The 19,583-nt window shown below is 48.1% G+C and overlaps 1 protein-coding gene across 1 annotated transcript; it reads right to left on the reverse strand.

Moving 5' to 3' along the window:
* Nucleotides 1–13,371: 13,371 nt before the first annotated feature.
* Nucleotides 13,372–18,105, reverse strand: LOC114766089 (proteoglycan 4). The gene is made up of 2 exons (XM_028956695.1): nucleotides 17,848–18,105; nucleotides 13,372–15,451 (listed from the first exon to the last, which is right to left on the reverse strand). Exon 2 carries the CDS (start codon nucleotides 15,441–15,443, stop codon nucleotides 14,034–14,036), a length of 1,410 nt encoding a protein of 469 aa, XP_028812528.1. The 5' UTR covers nucleotides 15,444–15,451; nucleotides 17,848–18,105; the 3' UTR covers nucleotides 13,372–14,033.
* Nucleotides 18,106–19,583: the final 1,478 nt, after the last annotated feature.

Raw genomic sequence — 19,583 nt, forward strand, 5'->3', positions numbered from 1 at the left:
CCCCTCTTTCTGGACACTGAAACACCCTGCATCTTTAAAACATTATGCAAAATAGTCCATCAATTATCAACACCCAACTAATCAATACGAATCTAAAAATAGCTGCGAAGGAGATGTGTATGAGGAAATATATGACCAGTCATTCATTTAGCATTCATGTCGCACGTTGTACTAGCATAAATGAATTTGCCTTCGTTTATGTGTATCATTAACCATCCATGTATTGTGATGTGGGTGCTGGTTTTGTGTGAATGTGTGTGTTCTGTGTTTACACTCGGTGGTTACACGACACGGTGTGTAATGTGCTCTGACCTCTTGAACTTGATGTGGACTTTGAAGTGAATACAGGGTAACCATTTTGGGGCTAATGAAATATGTAACCATGCATACCATGAGATGTTTGCTATGCGGTCCGGTGTCTTATTAACCCGAGCAATCTTATCAACCTGCATCGCATATTTCACATATTCCCCACATGCCATTCTTATCAACGACACTTTATTCTACAATTTTCCCCTCCGCCGTCATCATTACGGCCCGTCTGGCTGGACAAACACAGAAAGTCATTCATACCTCATGCCGCACGCTTCCCCCACCAGCACTACCAGCTTATGCATGAAAGTGTCACAGGTCTCACTCCGTCGGCAAATGATTTACCCGCGTAGTAGTGCAGCTCTGCATAAGTAAGTGTTCATGTCTGTACGAGAGAGAGCACCTTGTGAGGGGTAAACCCCGTGACCTCCGCCTCGGGAGCGCCTCCGCGGAGAGTTTGGGAGGCCGGCGAGGGCGAGAGCAGAGACAAGAAGGAGGCTCAGACAGTCACCGCTCTGTTCTCTCCATCCCCGGCATCACCTGCTCGCTTCAGGTTTGCAACGCTGGACTAGAAAATGCCAGCACCGCCCGCCACGTGCATAATCCAGGCCCAGGCATCTGAACCATGGTCTCTCCGGAGGGTGGCAGGGGGACGAGGACGTCTGACCTCCAGCCCCCTGGCCTGTTATGTCGCCGCCCAGATAGGTCCCTCCAGCTCATTGAGTGCTCGGGGGCCGAGGCATGACTCCAGCCCCCAGTGAGGTGTTGATGAGGGACAGAAAGACCTGACGAATTCCACAGCTGAGTGCCATAGACCCCACGGCACGTGGGGTGAATCTAGGCGGGGGGTTACAGCCATTACATCACCGTTACATCACCATTACTCATAATAAGTATAAAGTGCACACCGGGATATAAATCAATATTTTAAAAAAAATTCTCTGTCCTGTACAAGCCGTTATCCTCATTATAACCCATTATAACCCATAACCTGGCCAAGAAACAAAGCTGTGACTTGCATAACATCAGAGGACCTGATCCACAGCTGCGAGTGTGTCTGCGTGTGGATGTCGGTCTTTCGTGCTTTGCATGCGTCAGCAAGCTCCAGACACCGCGACAGCTCCGGTCAGCAGAAGTCCAGGCCATGGCAGGAGAGAGAGAGCGAGAGAGAGAGAGAGAGAGAGAGACAGGGGGGGGCCGGCATTTCACCACCGGCCACGAGGGGGAGTCTCTGAGTGGGCCCTGCCCTCATCCACGCCCCGACGCAGGGTGCGGAAGCATCAGCCATGCTGCGAGACCAGCCACGATTCGATATTCATGCTCATGCCTCCCCAGAGTTTAACTCCCACAGACACCAGGCTCTGTGGGTGGCAAGGCGGGTCCAAGGCCGTGTGTATCAAATCTTTCGTTTCTATACACATACGCTCGCCCAAAGCCTTTCTGCTGTACAAACAAAGAGCTCAGTTCAAACAGGCTAATAGACTTCTAACAGCACTGAACGATGGAATCCAAGCCACTTTTATATATCCGTTGTCATTAACAGCGAGAGGGCATCATAAAAAGGCAATTAGACAACGGTGTACCATTGCAAATGTTTCGAAAAGGAAAGAAGCATTAAAACCATTAACACAGACAAGCAGCCCAACACGTCCAGGCTGTCTGCAGGGGCAAGCGCTGATGCAACAGTTCCTGTGCTAATGGCGGGCCGGCTCTGCACGCTCTCCATCCCGCATTCCGTTCATTTTCTCTCTGCTCCTCGCATCATTCCCGACCCTCCCCCAACCTTCTCCCACTCTCATCCTCCTCCTACTCCTCCACTGCCTGCTTTTCCTGCCCTGCCCCTCCTCAGCCCTCTCGCTCTTTCCCTTTCCTTCTTCACCCCCCCCCCCCCCCCCCCAGGTCGTGCAGCCGGTCCAGGGAAGTTTGAGGTCGTGCTGGGCAAATTCCAGCTTTAGCGTGGCTCTCCACTGTAGCCCAAGATCCTCAGTGCTGACTTGGTAGATGGTCGAGCTGATAGCGGGTTTGCAATATGTTCACAGAGAAACGTGTTATTAAATCATTCTGCAGCCCCCCCCCCCCCCTCCTACCGTCCAAAGCTCTCCCAGAAGCAACAAGCTCGGGGTCAGGAAGAAGGCAAGGACTCCAGCAGAGCGTCCGCACTGAGCTCCTGGATAAACCTGCTTATTACTGGAGATTGCTGAGCCGAAACCCCCCGTGTATAAAGAGCGCCTTTACAACCTCCAGGCTCTTTTCAGGATGTATCTCGATCAGACGGGAGCTTTCCTCTCCTTTCACGTCACACCGGACCTCCTCTCAAGACACCCAAAACGCTTACGTGCGTTTGCATTCGTGCTGGTGAATTCATGGCAACTCTTGGCAAGGACGTCTGCCGTTTTGCTGCATGTTTCCAGAGATGTCGTGAAGCTCATGCCTGTTCAGGTCAGGGGCACAGGCTCACTTGGATTCATTCTCCTCCAGACAGGACTGTTCTTCACAGGAAATCCATGCCTTCGAACAGTCCGGAGATTTACAGTAGAAAAATGCATTTCCGTGCATCTCATGAAATAACGTTTTTAACCGAACACCGTAGATTCAAAGCAAGCTGAAAGCACTTGTCGGTTTTTACGCTGGTGGCATAAAAGTGGGTAAGGAAGGGGACCCGTAACCGTAAAGGTTGCTGGTTCAAATCCCAAACATCTGAGGTGTCACAGTTCTGCATCTTGTGAAGCCACTGTCTTGAGATTTGGACATCAGCTCATTCTTTACACAGGCAGAAGCACAGTTACTTGTGTACGGGTAAAGGAAAAGCAAAAAACTGAAGCTCCGTTAAACATGTCACAGCCTAGACATGTCACACTTTTTCTCTGTCACCATGCAGTACAGGGTGGGCCATTTATATGGATACACCTTAATATAATGGGAATGGTTGGTGACATTGAACACATTTTATAAGTGGTCAGAAACTCATGAAAGAATAAAGTTAAGTTAAAACCAACATACCATTGTTTTTCTTGTGAAATTACCAATAAATTTGATGTGTCACATGACCCTCTTCCTATTGTAAAAAACAAAAGTTGGATCCAAGATGACCGACTTCAAAATGGCCACTATGGTCACCACCCATCTTGAAAAGTTTGCCCCCTCACATATACTAATGTGCCACAAACAGGACGTTAATATCACCAACCATTCCCATTTTATTAAGGTGGATCAATATAAATGGCCCACACTGTTCTTCAAATTAATCAGTAATAATAAATGGATCAGTAATAATTAATAAATTAATTGATTGACATTAGTCTTAATCAGTCATGCCACTCAAATTAAGACAGCGGAACACTGACAAGCCTGCTCTGAACATGCAAGAAGTAGAAAAAAAATTAAAAAGTAGGTGTGCTGTGTTGTGTGTCGCGTTGATTACTTTCTATTCAGAAAGGACACGGAAAGTGTGCACAAAACAGTGTGCATTTCTGTCTGACTCGTCCGCGAGTCCCGCAGCCGGAGAGAGCCGACGGTGGCCCCGCTGATCATCATCCCCGGCTCTGCCAAAAAAACATCTCATCCCCTGCAGTCAACTGCCTGCCTGCGAAGAAGGCAGTTTGGGAGGGAAACATGAAACCTCTCGGCTGAGGGTTGCGTAGAGAGACTTGAACAGCCATATTCTGTATTATGCATATATTTTGAAGGTTATTGATTTTTTAATTGTCAGATACACAAATGGATAATGGTTAAGTAAAAAATGTAAGGTTAGAATAACACAAGTAAACAAGCAGAAAACATGGAGCACTGAGCAGATAGCCAGTTTCATGGGATCCATGAGTAATCAATAAACAATAACCTGGAGAATATGGCCTTCTGTGCCATAAAGCTAACGTTTACTCTGAAAGGTCAGTGGCTCACTGTGGATAACAGGCATTAGGCAAAGAGACCCTAACTCATGCTCAGTGCCGCTGCAGATAAGGCGCGTATTGATTCCCATACGATGCCACAAATTTCCTCCAAGGACCAATGGCTGAAGGCCATCTTTTATTGCATATAACCACTAATCTGATGACTATTCAGCTTCTGGTCGAATACAAATGGCCCGTCGCGGGAGTGGAAGGCACTTCGGTGCAGGGACCATGGAGGGCCAGCGAGGGAAACGAGTGATGTGCTGCCATTCTTGGTTAAATCTGCCCGGGCAGAAGGCTGAGGGAGAGCTAATCTCATTTCCTGCTGAAGTGGGGGTCTCAGCCGCCAGACTGCCGTGCCCCCCCCCCCAATCCCTCCGGGTCCCTTGTGTAGCCCCTAGCGTCTGCTGTTCAGCCAAGATGCTGTGAAATGTTGGTGCTAGCAAGCCATGTGCTAGTTCTTGGCACCATTCTAATAGATCCAGAGCAGATCATCCATAAAGGTGCACCTCACGGACCTATGGGCAGGTGGGGGGTTTCCCTGCTCCGCTCAAGCTCCCCGTTGGTGCCAGAGGCGGCATGGAGAGCATATGGCATTGCCGCGGGTGCGGATTTTAATGAAAATGGGTGCGGGGAAGGGCCCTGGTATCTGTCGCTGGTCTGACGAAACTCCTTTTGTTTGTCCCGAACCTCCAAAAAAACACCCCGACCTCTTGATTTGGTTCTGACGAGGGCCCCGTGAGCTTTGGCTAGGCACAGCGGGATCCCTACTCTCACACACGATCACCCGCGCCCCAACCGGCCTCCAGAACTGGGGCTATTTAGGATCAGCACGCTAATCTCTGTTAGCTCAATAGCCGGCGGCGTGGAGGCCATTTTCGGGAGACATGTTGGTTGTCTTGCCGGTGAGACCTGGAGGAGGAGACGTCCCTCCGCTCGTGTCGCGTGATTACTGTGCTTGTGTGGACAAATGCACCAAAGGAGCACATGTCCGCGTGGGGACGGTCAATAAAATGTGTTTCCGCAACAACACGACATGCCCTCTGCTCTTGGTGGCCGCTTGTCATGTGCATACGGTGGCGCCCTCGGCGAGCCGCAGAAGGTGTGACTGGCCATAAAGCTGCCGGTGGCAGAAATGAGCTGTTATATTCTATAGTGTGTGGCGCGACGGGCGGAGGAGGGGGAGGCTGTCACGTTCGTTTAAAAAAACGCTCCGATTTTAAACGGCCTGTGGCGTGTCAAACTTCAAGGGAATCTGGCTCGGGTGTGATGTCCCGTCGCGCCGGTGCCTTTTACTTCAATTACAGGGTTGGGTGTTAAAAAGTCTCGTGAGTGTAAAAATAAATGGGCGAGTTGCATTGCTGATCACAGTAGCATTCTGATTAATTATTAAGAATATTAAGTATAAATTTCCCAGCTGTTCTTACGAGGGTTATTGTGGGGAGCATTGGGGTTAAACTGCTGCTAATTATAGTGCTAGAATTAAAGATTAGTCCAAGTTTAGTCTAGGGAAGTGGTGGCCTAGCTGCTAAGGAAGTGGACCTGTAAACGAAGGGCTGCATGTCCTGAATCCTGAACCGCCAAGGCGCCACTGAGGTCCCCTTGATACCCACACACTGCTTCCGGGCGCCTGTCATGGCTGCCCACTGCTCACCAAGGGTGATGGTTAAATACAGAGGACACATTTTGTGGCGTCATCATCATCGTGTGCTGTGCTGCAGTGTTTCACAATGAAAAACAATCACTTCCTTTTTTTAAATATGTGTACATGTACCATGTACCAGTTTTGCAATTTTAGACAATCGACCTGGTAAAAAGCTATAAACATCTATAGGATATTACTTCACCTGGGATAGGTTGTCATCTAGAGCTAATACTAATGAAATGATTTCTCCATTTGCTGCCTCCACTTTTGCTTCCATGCTACTTGTTGCTTCTTGTTGTCATCGTAAAGTCACATTCTGACCTGACCTCTAGTGGTACATATCTACATTGGTGCAAATATTGTTTGGAATTGGTGAGTGAAAACACTCACCATAAGCTCATAAAAATGCCAACATGAGTGCAACACAAAGCTATACACACGTTGTCATGTTGTGTGTGATGGGTAGTGTCACCCGCATTATTATTTTTAAGAGTAAATAAACATCCCAGGAAAGTGCCCCCATGATAACACTATGCTGGGACCAAAATAGGGTGTTCCAAACAAAAAGGGACGTCTTTGTTTGGTCCCCAGCACAACATTATCTGCTGGACATTACCAGATAATCTTGTGGTGGGGACCAAACACAGACGTCCCTTTTTGCTGGGTAAACATTAGCGAACACTTAAAGGCCACAAAAATGCATGCATACGTAGGCTTTGTGCTCCATGGTACTTTCAGGGCCTAAAGAGAGTTTGAGGCTTAAATATGAAACTAATGCGATCGAAAGGCCCACTAATGTGCCGTGAAATCCGTCATGTAACGCAATACAAGCGGAGTCAGTTTCAGCGGCCGTACGGTGTGAGTTGGGGGGGGGGGGGGTCAACGTGGAACTGCCGTGGCCTGGTTTAGCACACGAAAGGAGAAAGATGGCGTCACGGCGGTTTCGTGCGGCCTTGCTGCTCCATTGAGAGGGTACCATAATAGCATGTTCTAGGGAAAGGGAGTCGGTTCAAGTTGATCTGCTTGCGTGCTCTACCGCACAATGGCACACACTGGAAAAGCACAGACAGTTAAAAAGGAAAGGCATTTGCTCTTGTGGTCGTGTCTACTTAAGATTCCTCTTTTTGTGTATCCCGTTCCTCTATTTCTGTCTCCTTCTGTTTTCCCTCGTTCTCTGCATGTCTCTTTTTTTGGGGCCACACGCACACACTGTTCAAAAGGAGGACCTCTTCTGGGCCTGGGTGTGCATGGTTTATTGACGTGTCTGACAGGGGTGAGATCCCCGCCATGCCATCGGCCCAGAAACCCCCTCGCCGCCGTCCACACCCCCCACACCCCCACATTCCCGGCCCGCAGCGTTTTTTTTTTTTTTTTTTTTTTTTTTTTTCATGGTGACTGTCATCTAGTTTCATTTCCGCTCGGCAACTCCCAGACAGGCTTCATCATTCTGACAAACTGTGTCGCACCAGCGAACTGCTGGTTCACACAAGCAATGTCGCTCTCCCGCATTCCGCTGCACATCTGGCCACGGCCTGTTACTCTCACTTAACTTGCGTGTTGAGGTTTGAGGAAATAACCATTACCATGTTTTCATAAAGCATTATAGAAATGATCATTTAACAAATAACAAGAAAAGAATGTTTTTGAACATTCTTTGGAACCCTGGGACTTTACAATGGCGTCACTTCCCCATTCTGCTCTGATACCAAATGTTGCTGGTAGATTTTCGCAAGTGATCTTTTTTTATCGTCGTCCCCTTTGGGCTGCCTCCCGTAAGGGACCAGCCCAGTTGCCCTTCCTGACACAACTCTCTCCATTTACCCGGGCCTGAGACTGGCACCAAAAAAACACACATATACAGTACAGGCCAAAAGTTTGGACACACCTTCTCATTCAATGTGTTTTCTTTATTTTTATATATTGGTAGATTCTAACTGAAGGCATCAAAACCATAAATGGACACATGTGGAGTTATATACTTAAAAAAAAGGTGAAATAACTGAAAACATGTTTTATATTCTAGTTTCTTTGCTCTGATTACTGCTTTGCACACTCTTGGCATTCTCTGGATGAGCTTCAAGAGGTCGTCACCTGAAATGGTTTTCCAACAGTCTTGAAGGAGTTCCCAGAGGTGTTTAGCACTTGTTGGGGTCCAGCTCACCCCAAACCATCTGGACTGGGTTCAGGTCCGGTGACTGTGGAGGCCAGGTCTCCACTTTTTGTTAAGTACATAACTCCACATGTGTTCATTCATAGTTTTGATGCCTTCAGTGAGAATTTTGCCAACGTAAATGGTCATGAAAATAAAGACAACACGTTGAATGTGAAGGTGTGTCCGAACATTTGGCCCATACTGTATTCATTCCAGCAATGTGTTGCGCCATTCAACACATGAATGTGTTAATGCATGGACTCCAGACTATACACTCTTGTATTTCTTGAGAGATTCTATTTCTTACAAAAATATAATTTTCCTGCACGCGTGAGTTTATTTTTTCTTAATTTTACTGCGTATTCAGATAATTAATTAAATATGAAATCAATTACACCTCTTTCAAATGATGACATTTCTGGAGCATTCTGAGTAGCAAGGAAAACATAGAGCAGTTTAGCACAGATGGAAACTTAATATTCCAAAATGAAAGTGGAGGTCACGTACTCTCTGCTTAGTGTGGAGGCGGCAGCCGCCGTCTTGCACCTCACACGTTTATAGAGATGCAGAAACCGTTCCTGTCGGTGGGCGGAGTCACTGATGATTAAATACACATTTACTTGCTTTGACCAAAATCACACGTGGCAGCGTTTCTCAAGCCAATTTTTCCCTGGGGACATATGTCATTTTGACAACTCATTTTGTGCTTGATTTGGATGTTTTTATAGCATCATTACTTTTCATAGCTTGGCAGGTGACACATATTGGTTTCAGGAGCACTATTGCTAGAATTTTACATTTGATGTGAAAATTTTACAATTCAATGAAACCACAAATTGTTAAATTTGTCTGTATTTCAGAATAACAACAATGGATGGTGTGTGTGAGCCAGTGTGTTGTGCATCACGCATACGGTATGTGACACTCTTCTTACAAAACAGTTTTGTCACTTTTAAACACGTAGCTGTCACCACTCGTGTCTCAAGGGGAAAGGAGGCGCAGGAGCAGGACATCTTGGGATGAAAAAGTGATTTATTGAACATGACGAAACCGGCACGAGGGCCAGAAAACAGGGAGAACGAAAGGGGAACTCCAAACAACCCTAGGACGCGTGTCTTTTCCGTCAGGAGAAAACCACATAAAGGAAGGTAAAGTCTCTCCACGTCAATGCGGCACCACCCACTGGGTGCTGTTGTGCTGCTCTCCCCTCTGGGCGCCACAGTACTGACCGATTCGCTCATCTGATTTGCTATTTTCCATGTAGTCATGTTTTGCGTCTGCCTCAGCCCCTCCCGGTCTGGGCTGACTTGACGTGGCTCTCCACGCCTCCCCTCCATCCTCGCCAACGGTCATCTAATTTATAAATAATTCACACGGACAGCCTCTCGGGCTCTGCCCACTCACACCGGACAAGGCTGTGATTTAGCCGTCACCCGCCGCGGCGCTGAGAGGCAAGGTCAAAGCGCAGATCTTAACCATGTAGGGCCCTGCTCGGCCCTGTCACGTGTCCTCAGACCTGTTCTAGACCCGCTGTGGTCATGCTTAATTCTCCTGCGCATATATATATATATATATATTCTTATATTCTATATATATATATATATATGCGCGCGCAGGAGATATATCCTGCTAGAATGAATATATATATATATATATATATATATATATATATATATATATATATATATATATATATATATATATATATATATATGCGCGCGCGCAGGAGATATATCCTGCTAGAATATAAGAATATATATATATATATATATATATTCTCTCTCTCTCCTGCTTCACCTCAGGTCTTCTTCGATGGGCGTGCGCTGCAACTTCCTCTCAGTTACGTAAGGGCCGCCGGTGAACTTCTCGCCCTCAGTCGCTGGCCCTGTTGCTGTTTTTTTTTTTACTTTTCCCAGCTGAAGGACGGGAGCTGCAGGTTTCAGACGCTGCTGCCCGGATCCAACTCAAGGTGACCCTTCCCCTGAGTTTTAATCTTTAATCTTAAGCAAACACGCTGCCAACATACCCTCCCCATTGTTCTGCAGGCAGGCGGCCCTTGTAAGCAGCAGGACCAGTAATGTTAGGACGACAGGATCAGGTTATTAGTCAATTATTATTCAGTTCGCCTGTGGCTGTGTGTTGTTTATGCAATAAAAAAATCTATCCAGTTCTTTTTGTTGAAATTAGGTGTGGGCACCTGCAGGGTTGGGCTAAATACTAAATGCATTGCCATATATGTATTACAATATGCATGCATACAAAAAGCTCTGCAAAAATGCTGTGTTGTACTCCTTATTTCTTTATTTTTCTTTTGCAGTACCTCTTGGTGGTGAATTTATCTTATACATTTTGCATATCAGCACAAGTATGAATACATTCACTCACACACTCATAACTTTCCATAACTGCTTAAACCATATCAGGGTCGCAAATTGTGGACCCATCTTGGGACATTGGCCTTAGGGCGTGGTGGCAACCCACCACGATATGATTAAATTATCAACATGAATATGATTTATTGTTGCTCGTCATCAACATGCGCATTTGAGCATGCAAAGCAGAAAACAGTCACGTGACCGTAACGGAAGCAGCTTACCAGCCTATTTAGCCCAAATATAGAACAAATGCAGTATTTTGCATTGACAGTCATCCACATCAGCAAAAAACAACAGCATTCCAAAAACTCTGTTAAAGGGTAGCATATTGATATAAATTTTTTCATCCCTACCATGCACCTCATATTGAACCTTTCTATTGTTATGGAAAGGCCAGTTTTGGATAGTTCGTTCAATAATGATAGGCTCCAGATGATTGAGTGCTGGTATATTAGATGCTTTTTTTCCCTCTGCAAGCTGGTGGCAGAAAGGGTGGGGGCTGGGCACCATGACAAAGCCTCGATCACTCCAGGGGACTCCATGCTGAGGCTGTCACCAGGCCCCTCACGTAGCCTCACACATCACACACACTGCACACACTCACCTCACACTGCTCCCCCACTCTCCTACTGTCCGCCTGCTGAAAAAACCCTTTCACCGAAGGGGGGGGCTGGGTCCCCCACCACCTCCACCCCAGTACAGCAGATGACAAAGAGAGAGAGAGAGAGAGAGAGAGAGAGAGTGAAACAAACAAAAAAAGAGAGCATGATTGGGAGGAGGGGGCCAGGAGCAGAGCTTTTCTTCGGCCTCTGATGCTAACGCATGGATCAATACGGAGCCTGGCCTCCACTGGGATCTGACTAATAGGCTTGTGCTGGTCTCCATATATAACGGCAGCAGAAGAACTCATGACGCAAGGCATGCTGAGAAGAGGGGGGTTTTCGTATAAATGTCAAGAAGTGGCCACTCTGGGGATCACGGCAAATAATGCTGGGAACAGGGTAGGTTTCCACCAAGCACATAGGATTATTCGACTTTTAACGACATTATTGCATTTTAAGTGCAAAATTCTACACTTTACACAGAATGCTACAAAAATAATGCAGTCTGCCGAAATTAAATCCTCATACACCTTCCTGTCTCCCATTCAGACGAGTGCGGGCCATTTCCACAAGTGAAAGGATAAAAGGAAAGGACAGAAAAGCTCACGCTGGCCTGTGCCAAGAGGCCGGTATAGAGTGCATACTGTTAAATAGTATCCAGGCAGTGCAGCTGGGGATGCACAACTATGCCGCTCGTAGGCAGACTTTAAATCAAGATGCAGCCGGGCTTGCAGGCTGCTGAAAGAGGCTAACATAGAACAGAGATAGATAGATAGATAGATAGATAGATAGATAGATAGATAGATAGATAGATAGATAGATAGATAGATAGATAGATAGATAGATAGATAGATAGATAGATAGATAGATAGATAGATAGATAGATAGATAGAGGGTTAAATGTGTTTGTTTTGTGTACATGCCATAAAGCGACCTCTTTTTTTAGTTTTCATTTCTGGGGAATGTTTAAATTTTTCATGTTGTGTTTGACTTCACCCTTTGGTTTTATAACAGCCCAGGTCGGAGAAGCTTTTTAAGCTGCCGCTGCCCTCTTAGGGGAGATAGACTGTCATTTAGGGGCGTTCTTGACATGACTTTTCAATTTTCCACCCTGGTGATTTCTTCAAGGTTTCTAAAAATGTTTTTTTTTTTAAATTACAACTTGAAATCTGTCCAGATAGTTTTTAGTTTTATTATTTCGTTAAGCTGAGAACCAGAGGGATCCAGGATTCTAATGTCTCCATAGCATGAAAGTTGTCAGATGATCTGCCTTTTACAGTCCCAAATCACGCCTGGCCAGCAAAATGGTCAAGAATGGTCAAGACGTCCCAGTATGTAAATAATTTGATGTATTTGGCATATTTGCTTTTTTCATCAGCCTTGTTTTCATACTGGTTATCTTAAACATTCCATATATGACACTTTTTTTTTTGGAATTATATTACTATTCTTTTCATTTTTTTAAATAAACATTTGCCAGATGCGTGACAGATTCTTAGCAAAAAAAGGAACCCAGTGAGCTGATCTGCTGGAACATTCTTTTCATAAATTTGAAAGCCTGAGAGTTTGTGTTATTCTTCTTTTTTTATGAAAGCTGGAGAATGTCTCGTTGGTATGCAGGCGAGGTCCTTCTCAGTTAAGCTGAGGGCTCTTGGGGAACCATTATGTTCCCTTGTACAAGAAGGTGCTTACACAGTTCACTCTCCAGTCAGGTGTCGGGATGGGGGCGTCCTGCTGGAGGCCTTGCAACACGTCTGGTTTTGGACCTGGGTGAGAAATAATCCTCCATTTGCTCCTTCTTCTCCCGTCTTCTTGCCTTCGTCCTCATCTTCTGTACTCGTGTGCTGACGCTCAGCGGGGTATAAAATGTCTGAAGGCCACAGCGCGTGTAAGAGTAAGGGGAGCTGGAGGGATTATCCTGTTCGTTCATGGCCTATGTGTTCCCTCTGGTGCTGCGGCAGGGCCCCCCCAAAGACCCCCAGCAAGCCCTGCTGTCCACCACCCTCCCCCTTTCCTCCAGAAAAGGCCGCCCGCCCCTCCCCCCAGCGCAATCTGTGCGATGTGGGGAGCGCGTGCAGCCGACGCTTGCAGTGGAAGCGATACGTGTCCTAATGTAATGGCGTGTGTGCGGGGGGGGGGGGGGGGGGGGGGCTTCAGCACGTGTCTCCATCGAGCCTTTCATGTCTGTTTCTGTCTGCTCTACTTTACTTTCTGTTTGTTCACTTCCCCTCTCAACATGGACTGTACAGTGAAAGCAAAGATGCGCAATACCTCCGTTAAGGAATTACGTTATCTTATGCAAATAATCGTTTTTAAACACTTGTGAAGACAGTTGTGTCCCAGTGTTAATACATGTATTCTGAATGTTTTTTTTACAGAAACGAAAGAAGCATCATTATGGTATAACAGTCCTCTTTATTTTCTAAGCCAAGCCATCACTGTTAAAATGAACATTCTTCACTGCGCCTCCTTTATCACGAAAAAAACAAAAAAAATGGTGAAAAGGTTTCATCCTGTTATCTTGTTTTACATAGTTACGGAAAAAGATGTGAAAGTCTAAATGAGGTTATATGCTATTAAATGCTAATCCAATAAACCGTTTATTCATCAGGCTGACACACACACACACATACACACACACATACACACAAAAAAAAAAGACATGACTATTCATTCCATTCATATTTTACTTTGATAATGTCCAGAATCTTGTTCTGCTGTCAGGTTTAGTTTCGTTTTTTTTTTTTTTTTTTCCCCGTTCTTAGCTCAGTTTCGCAATGTGTTCAGCGTCTCACGAATCACTGGCCTTGCTAACACGGGCTAACTATGGCTCAAAGACCCGGACCCCTCTTCCAAATGTTCACGCTGACCTTCTTTCTCTCTGTCGGACTCACTTGCACTTGATTTTTTATCTCTTGGCTCTGAAGTGGTTTCGTGCTTTTTTTTCCTCTTAGTCTGAGGTACCAAGCAGCTTTTTCTCGATATTTTGTGAAGGTTTGCTTGTTGGTCTGGACTCACGTGGGGGGGGGGGGGGGTTCCCATTTTCCTCTCTCGCTCTCAGACGTGCTCGACCTCCTGACTCGGTGTTCCACTGATGACCTCTGCCATGTCGCTGACGGCGTTGGGCAGCTGGATATCACCGGTCAGACTCAAGTCCTTTTTCAGTTCGCAATCGTTTTTCTCTGGAAGGTTCTCGTCCTGGTTGACGCCATTGACACATTCCACCTTCTCCGGCTCGGACTCGCAGACTGGGCTGGCGGCCTCCTCGGGTGTCTCATCATGGCACTCGCCATTTACCTTTGGGGTGTTGGTTGAAACGGGAGCATCAACCTCTCCGTTTTCCAGCTTCTCCTCAGAAGGAGCCTCTGGTTCTGCTGTCGGTTCCTCTGGGGAGATTTCGTTTGCTGAGACCGACTCAGAGATGACAATCTCGGGAAGGCTCTCGGGAGGATCCTTGCTGACCTCGGCTTTGGCATCGGTACCATCTGCTGTGGGCGCCTCTGCGGCCGGTTCTAGAATGGGCTCAGGTACAGGTTCTGGCTCGGACGCCGGCTCTGGTTCAGGTGCGGGCTCAGGTTTGCGCGCAGGCTCTGGCTCACAGTGGACTGTGGGCACCTCTTCAGGCTCTGGCACTCTTTTAGTGCACTCTGTAGCAGCTGGTGTGGGCTCAGGTCCTTCAGGGGTGGGTTCACCCGGCTCTCCCTGAACAGGAGAGCTGGGCTCAGGCACGGGTTTGGTGGCGGAAATCTCAGGAGCCTCCACAGAGGTCTCAACTGGCTCTTTAACAGTCTCTGCTTCAGGCTCTGGCTGAGGTTCAGCCTCGGGTTCTGGCTCAGGTTCTGGAGAAGCCAGCGTGGCCTGTGCTGTGTTGGCAATCTCAACCGACACTTGAGTGATTTCAGCGGTACTCACTTCCTGGACAACCTCGTCCTCTGACACCTCGGGTGCTGCCGGCTCAGGTGCTGCAGTAGGGTCCATGGGTGCGGTTGGGCTTTCTTCCAGTGTAGCCACGGATGGCTCCCCTGACGGAGTTTCCTCAGGAGCATCTGGTGGAGGTTTCTCAGTCTCTTGCCCTGACGCTGCTGGTGGTTCAGCAGCTGCTGGAGGTTCCTTGGAGACTACCGTTGCTTTCTCTGTCGCTTCTTCAGGTTCCGCCGAGGGTTCTGGAGCCACGGCTGCTTCCTCAGGCGCTGTTTTTGGAGGCTCCTCTGGATCTGCTTTTGATGACTCCTCTGGTGCTGGTTTCGGAGGCTCCTCCTTCACCCCCGCCACCGGCTCCTCAGGGGGAGTTCCAGAGCTCACAGCTGAGGCCGCAGACTCAGGCTTCTGCTCAGCTTCAGCTGCAGGATGCTCATCCTTCTGCTCGTCTGGCGCCGTTGTCTGCACCACCGCCGCATCTTCCTCCTTCTTGTCCTTGGGGTTGCTGACATCGTAGCCCTTCTTCTTCTTGCTCAGCCTGCCTCCCATGGTGTGTCCTGTAGGGAATTCAATGGTGTGAAAGCTTCAGTCAATTAAAACAGCTCCGTACTGAAAGACAGGAGAGACGAGGAACAGAGCTCAGCGGTGTCTGGCCGTCATTTCCCCTGAACGACGCTCAGTCGCTTCACCCCAGAGGTAGCCCGAGAGCCGTGCCAAGAGCTACAGAGGACGTCACATGCGAGATAAACTACTGCTAGACGGGAACTTTGACGCCGTTCCCTTGTGGCTCTGCCAAGCGAGCGCCAAACAGCTGATTTGTCGCTTTTCTGGATACCTTGGGCCCCAGTGGCACTGGTCCAGCACCCTTCTGGGACATAACTTGCAGGCCGGGAGAAAGTCGGAAAACTAAATAAAGCTGAGAATAAACACTGTTCTCTCGGGATCCTGGGAAAGATGTGTTCTGTGATCGGCCTCACAGGCGAACATGGCGAGGCAGTCAAGCGTGGCTACGCCGCGAGCAAGTACGTACGGAGACAAATAAAGGCTGAAAGCCTTTCGAACCGCAAGCGCGAAGTACTGACATACAGGCGGAAGCGCGGCACACTTCTGCTACTGGTAATAATTGACAGGGCTGGACGCTTGCTGGCTCCGCTTTAGACGAACAAACAAAAGAAACGCGTCCCCCTCTCATCTGAGTAAACGGCAGCCGAGGATTGCATCAGACTGCAGCTTCCTCTCTGTCACTCCGGTCACTTTTATGTGACAAAGGAGACTTTTGAGCAATTTCAATGCCACAAATCGAGCAAAGAGACCATGGACGAAATGTCGCAACCAGCCCCTCAGAGGTGATTATGCATTAATAATTCAAAACCAAGGAGAAGGATTAGGGAAGTAGGATGGGGGGGGGGGTCTCTTCAAAGCGCCACAACGTCACAGTAGAATCAATAGAATCAGCTTTTTTTTTTTTTTTTTGGGTCAAACGAATCCTGCAATTAACTGGTACTGTAGCACCAGGCCAAGGTTGCTAATGGGAGCTGTCCGTAGTGCTGCACCACACGGGGCGATCGCGACAGCGTGCGAAGTCGCGCATGCGTCCAGGAGCGCCAGGTGACACCGGCAGGGTCCCGGGTTCTGCCGCTCCGTCCCCTTTCCTTTCGGTGCCACTGGCCTGCTCAAATTAAGGTAATTGCCCGGATTACAGTTGGGGATTTGTTTCAATATATTCAATCGGCTTAACGCAGAGTGGATAAAGAGGAGTTTACACCCTTAAAACCGAGAACCGTTGGAGTGACAATTGTAAGTGACAGGCTGTCGCTACCACAGCAAAAGCCACCGGACGAGTGTTTTAATAGTAAATAGTCCCTACGCCAAACATCTCGCTAGCTAGACTGCCCACAAGCGACGCGCACGCCGCGCGTAAAGTTCCGCTACGTCACCGGGTCACGTGGTCGCGGCGCGTAAAGCGGCCGTCCGGCGACGGCGACTCGTTTGAAAGCGTCGCTCTGCTCAAAACCCGGATCGCGGGTCGAGGGAAAATGGAGCCGAGTCAGCACGTGTGCGGCGAGGATGCGACACCCGGCCATCGGCGACACCGGGCGTCGGCGACACGTTTCTGCACAAAGACGCCGGCGGGGCGTCTCTCTCTCTCTCTCCCTCATTTCCCTTTAAAATCGCCGCCGTTTTATGATTACCGGCGGTATTAGTGTTATCACTTTTGCTAAAGGCGCAACAACTGTAAATCCGCGACTGCGGCTGGTTACGGTTCTTCTGCCCCCCCCCCAACCCCCGGTTCCTCCCCGCCCCTCCTCCCGGCTCAGCCGTCGCCTCTTTTTTTGTTCAGGATCACGTAGTCGGTCCCATCGGGCGGATAAAACGCTCCTCTCCGCACATTTTAACCGCGAATGCTCGCCGTGTGCGCGGTCACACCTGAGGCCAGAGGGTCCATTCGTTGAGAAAAGCCGCTCAACAAACCCGTCACTAGGAGACGGATGTTAATATGTATATATATAAAATATATATATTAAAGATCAACCTTAAACTCGCTTTTAATAATTTACCCCCCGTCGGAAATCTGGGATTAATTGCCCGGGGAGCCGCTCCTTCCAGCAGTTTTACTGTACCGGTGGCAGCCCTGGGATGGGGTGGGGGCGGTCGGAATTCTCAAATCTCACACATGCTCTCCGAGGAGCCCCAAAAATCGCAATAATGTCGCGTCCGTGGAATAAGCGGCCCGTTCGAGGCGAGCGGTGCGCGGCGCGAAACTGGAAACGAGGCGTTATAATCCGCGAAAAGAGAACAAAGGGCAGCCGAGCACCACGCGTCCACCCCCCCCAAAAAAAGCAGCACACCTCCCCGATTCTCCCTCTTCTCTTCCAGACGCGTTCTGGTGGCAGCCGACGCGTCCAGAGCGCGTTACGCACGGTTTGTGTTTTAATAAAGAAGTTTTACCCACCGGCTCGTTGCTGATCGGGACCGCTGCGATGGAGAGAGTGTGTGCGAGAGAGAGAGAGGGAGAGAGAGATGGCTCTTCTTCCTCCTCCCCTGGAAGAACTGTGAAGTGACAGCTGCGCCGAGGTCCAGTCTCCACTCCCGCCCCCTTCTCCTTGCGCGCAGCCCTCCCGTTTTCAACTCGCGGCTGGTGCGACATCTGTCGCCTTCACAGCCTGCGACGCTGCCCCATCTCCTCCACCTTCAGTAAAACAGTCAGACTTTTACATTTCTTTCTTTTTTTTAAGGAGAACGGGCTGAATTACAGGCTGAAGTGCAGGAAATGCGTGGATTGCGTAACCCCCCCCCCCACACACACACACACACACACACCAGTACAAGGGGAACCGGGGTTAAGTCAACAGGAGTGTGTGTGCCGTCAACCTTCAGCGGCAAGGCGTCTCATTGGCATGCGTGGAACACACACACACACACACACGCACTGTTTTTCCACAGAGAAGGACCTCAGAGCCAGAAGTCACCCTGGCCTGCTCTGCCCCGGTGTCATTTGCCTAAAGGGTGCTAATGAGATAACGGTCACCCTGCAAGGCCTTTTTTTGGGACTGTAGATGCACGAACCCGTGCAGTTGGGCTGGCGAGCATGTATGCCTGATCTCCAGCCGTCCTCTTCGTGTTGAAGCCGTTGATATTTTAGGCCATTTGGTGACAGTGTGCAACTCGCAGCCTCTTCGTGCAGAAGGGCAAACTGTTCGCTGTCCACGTGCATCTGACATATTTTAGTGCACCGTGCACTTTACATTTACAGCATTTACATTTGCCCTTATCCAGAGCGACTTACAACCAGTAGTTACAGGGACAGTGCCCCCCTGGAGACACTCAGGGTTCAGTAAGTGACGCCTCTTGTTTAATTCTCTTCTTTTTTTTTTTCCTCGTTTTGCCACCGCACGGCCCTCCCTCAACATGCACGAGTGCACACACACAGAAACACACGGCGCAGCCAGAAGTGGAAGATGACAAGGCTTTCATCATCCCCACTGGGTCCTGGAATGTGATCAGACGTGGTCTTGTGAGGGTTCTTCTGCAATGGCTCCATGCATGCTACCTCATTCACTCTGTCTGAGGAAGTAGGCCCATCACGTGAAACTTAAAAATCATGATTCATAGTTACTGATTCATAGCTAAAGAACATGCCTGTATCAAATTCGGACTGTGCACTTTTCCGCAATATTTTTTAGGAGGCTACTTAAATAACCAATGCGGCAACATCACTGTACTCCGTGAGAGGTTTATAACAAATCAAATCTAACCGGTCCTGACAAAAATGTCGAAGGTTTCCATGGACGAAAAGTCTCTTTTACGACAGCGGCCTCTAGTGTTCTTCGTGCAAAAATGCACCACAATTATTATTACCCGCAAAACAAATTAGTAAGTTAGTTTAAGTTATATTATTTTTTAAAGACATATTGTAAGCCTTTCCTCTGAATCCTCAGCCACAGTGAGGGATAATGGAATGAAATGTGTGCAGGGCACGTCTCCAAAAGAAAAGCGCACTCCAGACATCATTGGAAAAGCAATAAAGATGGTCAAATTCACACTAATACAGTATCCAGCGCATCAGCAGATGTGGGTTCGACTACATCATTACTTCAGGCTTTCTTTTTCTATTCAGACCCGTTTCATGTTTTTTGGTGGGGAAAATTGTATTGCATATAATCAAAAACTGATAGGCCCTTAACATGT

Source organism: Denticeps clupeoides, chromosome 16 (genome assembly GCF_900700375.1).
Source record: "Denticeps clupeoides chromosome 16, fDenClu1.1, whole genome shotgun sequence".
Taxonomy (NCBI): Eukaryota; Metazoa; Chordata; class Actinopteri; order Clupeiformes; family Denticipitidae; genus Denticeps; species Denticeps clupeoides.